The sequence below is a fragment of the Dunckerocampus dactyliophorus genome, chromosome 4 (assembly GCF_027744805.1).
Source record: "Dunckerocampus dactyliophorus isolate RoL2022-P2 chromosome 4, RoL_Ddac_1.1, whole genome shotgun sequence".
In the NCBI taxonomy this organism is placed as follows: domain Eukaryota; kingdom Metazoa; phylum Chordata; class Actinopteri; order Syngnathiformes; family Syngnathidae; genus Dunckerocampus; species Dunckerocampus dactyliophorus.
Window position 1 is genome coordinate 25044831 of NC_072822.1, and position 8527 is coordinate 25053357.

At 43.2% G+C, this 8527-nt stretch overlaps 1 protein-coding gene across 1 annotated transcript; it reads right to left on the reverse strand.

Annotated features, from left to right (window-relative positions):
* Nucleotides 1-2719: 2719 nt before the first annotated feature.
* Nucleotides 2720-8034, reverse strand: znf703 (zinc finger protein 703). The gene is made up of 2 exons (XM_054774952.1): nucleotides 7450-8034; nucleotides 2720-6670 (listed from the first exon to the last, which is right to left on the reverse strand). The coding sequence occupies exons 1-2, from the start codon at nucleotides 7702-7704 to the stop codon at nucleotides 5186-5188; spliced, it is 1740 nt and encodes a 579-aa protein (XP_054630927.1). The 5' UTR covers nucleotides 7705-8034; the 3' UTR covers nucleotides 2720-5185.
* Between the last annotated feature and the right edge of the window lie 493 nt (nucleotides 8035-8527).

Sequence of the window (8527 nt, forward strand, 5' to 3'; positions counted from 1 at the left end):
AGCGACAGTGTGTCTAAAAGCGGACGAAAAGGCAAGGAATTGGGTGACAAAGCATAGGGCTGAAATACTGTATATCGGCGAGTGTAGGCGACAACAGCCTGCCTGTCTTTGTCGGTGACGCGCCAGGCAACTGGAAGCCAGCGGATCTCCTCAGCTGCGTGCCCGCTGAGCCCCTCGCCTCCTGGCTGCGACGTCGAGGTGCTGTGCAGCTGTTTTTGAACACTTCATCTCTGTAAATGGACAAAGATGAGTGCATAAGATGAAAGCAGCTTGCTGCCATTGTTTGGTAGAGATGAGATTTGTGCTGCACGCTGCAACTATTAACACGGCACTTCAGGTAAGGAACTTTACTAAAAATAAAAATAATGATCACTCTGACCAAACTCTTACTCTTGCACTTGCACCTTCATAAAAGAAACACTGTAAACCAGGGGTATCCAAAGTGCGGCCCGGGAGCCATTTTTTGTTCTTTCTAATTGATTTTTGAGGTATATTATTAGATATTACTCTAATTTGCTTTGACATACATTGGATTGGTTTTAGCATCTTTAATGTACACATCAAAGTGACTCTCACATCCTTCAATTTTTCTGTATGCTTTATCAATATTTTTATTTATTGGAGAATTACCTGCCAGTAGATTGCAATTTCATTTTCATGCTTCATTTGAAAAATGAATTAATAATGGTAATAAATAATAAATAATAGGAAAATAAAAGGATGAGCGAGTACACCACCATCTGTATCTGTATCTGTATCTGTATCTGTACTGTATCTGTACTGTATCTGTATCTGTATCTGTATCTGTACTGTATCTGTATCTGTACTGTATCTGTACTGTATCTGTATCTGTATCTGTATCTGTGTCTGTATCTGTACTTTATCTGTATCTGTATCTGTATCTGTATCTGTATCTGTATCTGTACTTTATCTGTATCTGTATCTGTATCTGTATCTGTATCTGTATCTGTATCTGTATCTGTATCTGTATCTGTATCTGTATCTGTATCTGTATCTGTATCTGTTCACCCATTTAAATGATCTGTGTCACTACGCAATACGTACCCGGAACGCAATCAACTGGTTTCTACGCATGTGCAGAACACGTCTACGTCCGGTCGGCCTATTTTTCAGCAGTCACATGTTAGGCATGTGTAATCTATGCCATCCGTCGTGGTATTTTTCCGTAGCAATATACGTCCCACTCCCCAAAACGTTATGAAGATAGTTAGAAATTACATAATCAATCTTTTTTTCCTTAAATCATCTCCATGGTGCAAGCGGACAATTTATAAGCCCTCTTTTCTTTGTTTCATGAATTATTTTAAGTTTTTTTCGCCACTGAAATGCACACATAAGCATTTGCGAGGAAGATATGTTTGGATGGATAGTATTTCTCAGTTTAGAAAAAAAACTCTGGCTGAAAGCTTCAGATGAATCCATCATAAGACGACAGAAACATCCACATGCTAACGAAGTATTTTCACAAGAGTCGCTTATAAAATAACCTCCCAATATGTCACAAATATGAACTATGGTTATTCACCATTTATGTTCATACATATAAAAAATAATAACTACCACAGCATGTGATGTCGCAGAAGCGCTGTCGTAAAAATTTGCTAATGGAGGAAGTGACGTAGTTCCCGGGCATGCACAGCACCGATTGCGTTCCGGGTATGTATTGCGTACTGACAGCCTGTATATGTACTCGGCATGCGTGAGGCATAAACCGGAAGTGGGTGTAGTTTAACCGGAAATGGGTGTAGCTTACATCGGTACATTATTGCTATATTTATTGTTTATTATTCAGCTATATGTGTACTGTGTTTGTGTGTAAGGGATCTCTAAGATTTTATTATTTCATTATTTTTTAATGATCTGTGTGAAGCTGGTGATTCATCCAAACATCCAGTGATGGCAAACGGGGAAATCATCTGCAGCCTTGTTCACTGTACTTTTCTCAAAAGCACCGCGTTCATTACTACTAGCAAAGTTTTCCAACTGACTTTATATCATCAGCCAAATTAGAAGCAAGCAGACGGGGGGGAAAAAAAACACAACACGAGCCGTTTACCCCTCTGTCTTGTCAAATGCACAGTGCAGGTTACGAAACAAGTTTACCAAGTAACTGTAGATACAAACTGAAATAAAGGCGAGTTGAGGAAAACCTAAAAAAACCTATCCGGAGTAGAGGCAGTGACCAACGCGACATGAGCCGTTTTCAACTCTGTCTTGCCAATTGCACCGCATATGTTACGGAACAAGTTTACCAACTAACTTTAAATATCATGCAAACCGAAATAGAGGTGTGCTGACAAATACTGAGTACTAATTCGAGCAACGTGAGCTGGAATCAAGCCACTGTTTGTGTGTGTAAGCGTGAGGCACCGCTTCTCTCCGACTCCTGTGAATACATTAGTAGTTACCCAATGAGGATTTTCCTTCAGCACGAGTACAGATCATGACGAGCTGTACTCGTGTCATACTCGTACTCGGCAAAAACGCATTATCCGTAACGGACACTCTTCTAAAACGAGTAATAACGAGACAGTGTGGGTAGAAAGAGGTTGTTCTCTTTACTCACAAAACACGTCCCTAAACCGAACCGAAACCGTAGCCGTGCGTTACCTGTACAGTTGCACCCCGAGTTAATCCAGCTATGATTTTAATCTGAAGCATACTTTGCATTAAACAGAAAGTCACTTTGGGACTGCACTTTTTATTGTTGCGTAACTAGACAGTACACACATATCAACATAAACAGAGCAATTTTTCATAGAAATGACACTTTTAAGTCTGAAATTTTATATGGAGAAAAACAGTCAACCATGTGTCATTTTTTGCCAATAATATAACTAATAATAACACGATGGACCGTGACTTAATGTGTTGTGAGACACAAGCAAGACTGACTTAAGAGGACTCCACTATTTACTGCAAATAATTTATCTTTGTTCATCTATCTATGCCAACCATACAGTATACAGTGACAGGAAGAACATTGAAATGCTCTTCCACTAGATGGCAGAAGGTGCATAAGTACAGTAAGTTGTTTAAGGGTTGTGAGGTTTTTCCAATATAAAATATGTGCCTTGGCTCAATAAAGGTTGGGAAACACAGTACAGTACAGTATTTCCAACTGTGCTGCGCTCCACTAACACAATTCATGTAGCTCAACTATAGGGGGGAACACAAGCCTGTATATTCGCTGAATAACTTTGAAAAATAAATAAAAATGCACTATGAGCACTAAAATGTAAATATCCATACATATAATCCATCAAGATAGGGCTATTAAAGGAGAGTTCAGATGGACTCTTCTGTTAAAGTGGAGTGGGTGGCTCCACTTTCCAAAAAAGAAAAATAAGCGTGTGGCCACAGAGCCGCTCAGAGTGGTGATCAGGGAGCTGTGACCTTGCTGGTGAGGCAGGGACTGGATGTGGTTTGGGAGGGTCATCCATTTTGTTAATGGTCCTGTCAAGTGACACCTGTGCTTGCCTTTCCCCTGTCTGGAGTGCTAATGAACCGCGAGAGTAGAGGAGTCTGGGAGTCGGGGTCAATAGCCACCTTGGAGACTCTTTGCACCGCGCCACAGACAGCATGTCGGCCAAATAGAGCAGAGACACAGACACATTATCAGCACCCAAATGCTCTACTAGTAGATGGACTGACTCCTTCCTGTTGAATTAGTATCTCACAGCATCAAGATTGCTGACATAAGCAAGAAAATGATGACAACCGCCACGTTTGAGGTTCCCCGCCTTCCCCAGGGGAGGTAGCATGACTTTGATGAATATTTCTCTATTAACTGCATCCCTTTGTCAGCTATGGCCTTTGTGTTGCAGGCCAATCCGTCACGAGCGTGAGGAGATCCTGGGTCAACACCTCCCTCGAATCATTATTCAAGTCCCAGTGACCCACTGCACACCACCATCCCCTTCTGCTGAGAAGGCCGTTTTCAGAGCTCACAAACAGGAATCAGCAATTAAAGGCTACACTCACGTCAATGCGGGTGATGGAAGGAGGAGAGGGGATGGTCCTCAGAGGGCAGCTAACTGGGCTAATGTGACCCAGGCTGCCCTCTCTGGGACAGCCCTGTCAACTGATATGAGCCATGAAATATTACACAGAGACCAGAATGATGGATAGACCTTGATACAGTAAGTGCAATAGAAAGACTGAGTGGTCACCAGCTGCTGCTTTGCACGATACAGTGCAGTTTCCCAACCTTTATTGAGCCAAGGCACATATTTTACATGAGAAACATCACACCATCAAACAACACTGGCAACAGGTTCATTATGTACCTTCTGCCATCTAGCGGAAGCCTGTCAACAAAGATATTATTTGTAGTAAATAAACAATAATTTTCTGATATTTTGATGTACCACGGCACAGTGGTTGGGAATCACCGTTATATTGTATATACATATACGAATATATATGAATGAGAGAAAACAAGTTTAAAGCAATCATCATTTATTTAATAAAATAAGACTTTGCCCTGTTGGTTGGATAGTACAGTCCTTAATAACAGATTTGACCTGTCAACTTATCTTTGTACCATTTTGGAACGCAACACGACCCATACACGACATAGGCTTGAAAAAATATTACATCTTTGCATATTTACAAATAAAAATAATCGCATCGTTCAAGCTCATTCTCACGGACATGCACTTCTCCAGTCTGATTAAGCCCCCAAAAAAAGAATAAAATAAACCATCAGAGATTAATGACAACAAAAAAAGATGATGTGACATAGGCATTGCGGTAATTAATATACTTAAATTGTTCTGTTTATTTCAATGTATTTGGACGGTAAAAATGCACCCCAGAGTTGAATAGCAAGCGCTTATTTGAAAAATAAATACAGACTTTCCGTTCTGAGTGACACACTTCAAGAAATCTAAATTCAATCATGTTGAAGCTCTGCTTATTGGTGTCATTAATAGCTTTAAGTCCTTCTGACTGTGTGGCATATAATCCATCACATAGCCTTTTGCCTTTGGAGCACCAGTCCCAGTCCTGAGGCTATAAAAGGTGGTATTCCAAACAGGCTGGCCAGAAGGCATGATGCCCTGTACTGCTGAGGACACATCTCCTTCGCGTCTATCTTCGGGGTCGCTCCGGAGAGGTCAAGCTGGTGCCTGCAGTCTGTGAACGTCAGTTATTTATGACATCACTGGTATCCAAGGGCTGAGGCAGAGCCCAGTCTCTGGCTGTAGAGAGCATAGGGGGAGTAGTAAGCCGATGAGGAAGGTAGGGATGGCATCGGAAGGCCAGGGGCTCCAGGCAGGTGCGATTTGCTGTAAGGGTGGTAGCGGGCCAGACCCAATCCAGGGGATCCTCGGAGAGAGAAGGAGCTAGGCAGGGAGCCTGGGCTGCTGGGTGGTGGGAGATGAAGATGGCAAGAGGCTGTTGATGAAATTGATGAAGGATAGGCTGACAAGAGCTTACTGTCCACCATCCCAGGCAGAGCTGTGTGGGTACGCAAGTGGGCTAGCAGCTCCTCTGATGTGGCAAACCTTTTGTCACAGGGGCCTCCGACAGACACCCAGTTACACGAGTGGGGTAGCGATTCATTGGGGACCATGAAACCATACGTATAGAGGGGGTGCGAGAGGGAGGGGGTGGTGCTGGAAGACAAGGCGTTAGAGTGCAAAGAGTGCAGGTGGTGTGAAGGGTAGACTAGGGGGAAACCAGACTTGAGGCTGGAGGGGTCATGGACACAGGTGGAACAGTTACTTCCTCCTAAGTGATGTGCGTTGGGGTAAGTCAGACAGTAAGGGTCCCGACATAAGCCCTGCATCAACGACGGAGGAGAGGCTCCAGTGAGCGGACTAGAACTGGGGTGTTTACTTGGAAGTCCTAACCCCAAACTGGACTTTGTAGGATCCAAAGCAGGAACAAACTGTGAGGGGTAACCTGCATAGGCCCCCACTATGGAGCCATGGTAGCCCATAGACGCCGGAGGCAATGGGAAGACAGAATGTCCTGGTTTAAAAGGGGAGACGGGAGCAATGTGCCCAGAGACCAGGTTAGGCTGAGACGAGGCCGGTGTGTCGGCCTTGCTTTCAGGCCGCGGACTGCTGGCTGAGCTAGCATTACTGGAGTTGGCACTGGCTCGTACATGGCTGGAGTTGGCCAAGTGAGCCCCGTCCATCCCCGACTTTGCTGCGTCCGAGTCTTTTTTATCAGCACCACTGCTAACGTCCGGACCCGGTTGCTCCAAACTGGCAGGTTTGCTGTCCATGTGTGAGGCCTGCGTCTGTGTGGATGGGGAATGGCTTTGTCTATGAGGCTGGTTCTGGGTGTGTGGCGGAGGGGAGCTTGGTGATTTGGAATGGGGTGGAAATGATGGACACGAGCCGCTGCCACCACTCGAGCTTCCATTGGCCACTCTGAAGGCTTTTTCTGAAGGCCCCTTCGAACCTTGGATTTCTTTACGGCAGTCGACTGATGACTTGGAGTAAGGTTTGAAGCTGGACTTGTCCTCTGAGGACTGGTGCTGCTCTCCAGTCTTGGAGGACCGGCTTGTCGTATCCTTGTCTCCCAATCCGCCTGAGGAGAGGGAGGCCAGCTTGGAAGAGGAGGGAGGCTCCGGTTTGCCAATTTGAGAACAGGTCTGAGCCAGCAAAGCTAAAGGACTCTTCTTGGCATCCAGCTACAAGGAAGGAAATAAACAAGTGAATTGTCATCTTTATATTGCACCATCAAACTGTGGTAATGGTTTGGTTGATTTGGAACATGCAACATAACTCACATAGCAGCACATCACATGTTATCAAAATGGAGTAGGAGGAAGCAGCCCATATTTCATCCTACCCCTTCTCAGTTTTTCAGGAACAATTGATATATGTTCACTTCCTGTGTTTAACGTGTACCACTTTACCAATTTTCTAAGGTGAATGAAAAGGATGAAAATGTTTGATAGTCCAGTTTGAGCTTGTTGATAACTAATTGTGGTATAACTGCATAAATGAAAAGTAATTCGTTGATAATAATATCAATAACAATATAGTAGGCAGAAGAGGAAATACATAAATCTTAATTAAATACATAACTGAAAATAATAATGAAAAATAAATAAGGGAAGAAAAGGCAGCCATAAGTTTGTGCAGTAATAAATAACACATAATGCCCTCGACAAATAACGAGAAAGTGAGTGTGCTGTAAATATACATGTCAACATGATGTAAGAGTTAAGTGAAAGCAGGCATTACTCAAAAATTAAGTAAAGAAATAATAATAATAAAATAACACACGCTGAGTAAATTATGACTCACAGTTTAGCGCCATTACGCACGCATACGTCTCACAATTATGACCACCGAAATGAGCACTTAAATATTACATGGCCTTTTCTGTCAATCTTGGAATAAATAAAATCAGATATAGCTTTTACAATACGGCCCAACTTTCTTTTTATGTGCTTCTTCTCACCTCGATGCTAACTGGAGCGGACTGGAGAGGTTGAAGGTACTCCGGGTGGAGCAAATGGCCGCTGTGCGCCGTCAACATCTTTACAATCCTGATGGGGAGCCTTTTGTCCTGGCGTGACGGCTCTAGCGGGGACGAACAAGACTCGGGTCTGGGACTCTGCACTCCTGCGCGGCGTGGACCGGTGACACCGCCACGGACGTTACTATCCGGGGACTGGCTGCGTAAAAATCTGGATCCACTGGTGAGATCTCTCATCGGCGGTCCAGAAGTGTGAAGGAACGGCGGTGTAGAACTTGTGGAATGAAAATTTATTTACCAGCACAGCTCATAATGATAACACAAAACAAAACAAAAAAAACGCGGAAATGTGCGATAATCCAAATATGGCTTGTGCGCAATGCGGAACAAGTAATGTCTATAGGGAAACAAACGGCATCCTTTAAAAGACTATTATTCTGACATCCTGGATCCAGTGTTAAAAAAAGAAAGCCACCACGTCTTGAGACTTGTGTCAAGAATATTCCCGAAGAGGAGGAAAAGCGATGTGCTCCAGTGCACGATTCTCCGTCTGACTACTGCAGTTTGTCTCTTTTCCCCACTTCTAGCACGTCTCCAAGGGGAGGGGCGGTATATTTAAGCAGACAGCCACCGTCCAATCAGAGGCGTTGTGTTTACAAAGAGGGTGTGTCCACAAAAGGGGGCGCGGATAACCTCATGGCCTCGCACTCATGTATGTGTGACCTCAACATGCTTCATGCATCATTTACACACAATACATTATACCAGTGGTGTCCAAATGGCGGCCAGGGGGCCATTTGGAGATGTCGGCTGTTGTTTTATTGGCTCGCGGCACATTGTAAATATAATATATAACAAGAAAAATAATAAAAATAATAAAAATGCGCATTAATTTTACAAGAGCAAACATAAAATGTTGTAATGTAACAATAAAACGTCACGATATTACAAAAATGATGTTTTAATATTATAAGCAAAAATAACATAAATTTTATGAGCATAAAGTGGAAATTTAAAGAAAACACGTTGTTTTGAATCGTAATATTATGACAAACAAACA

What these genes read in the sequence shown, in the direction of transcription:
- znf703 (XM_054774952.1), bottom strand. Translation starts at nt 7,704, where the DNA reads ATGAGAGATCTCACCAGTGGATCCAGATTTTTACGCAGCCAGTCCCCG. An exon ending in CCGCTCCAGTTAGCATCGAG is followed by an intron (nt 6,671 to 7,449) that starts GTGAGAAGAAGC and finishes CCTTCCTTGTAG; the next exon opens with CTGGATGCCAAGAAGAGTCC.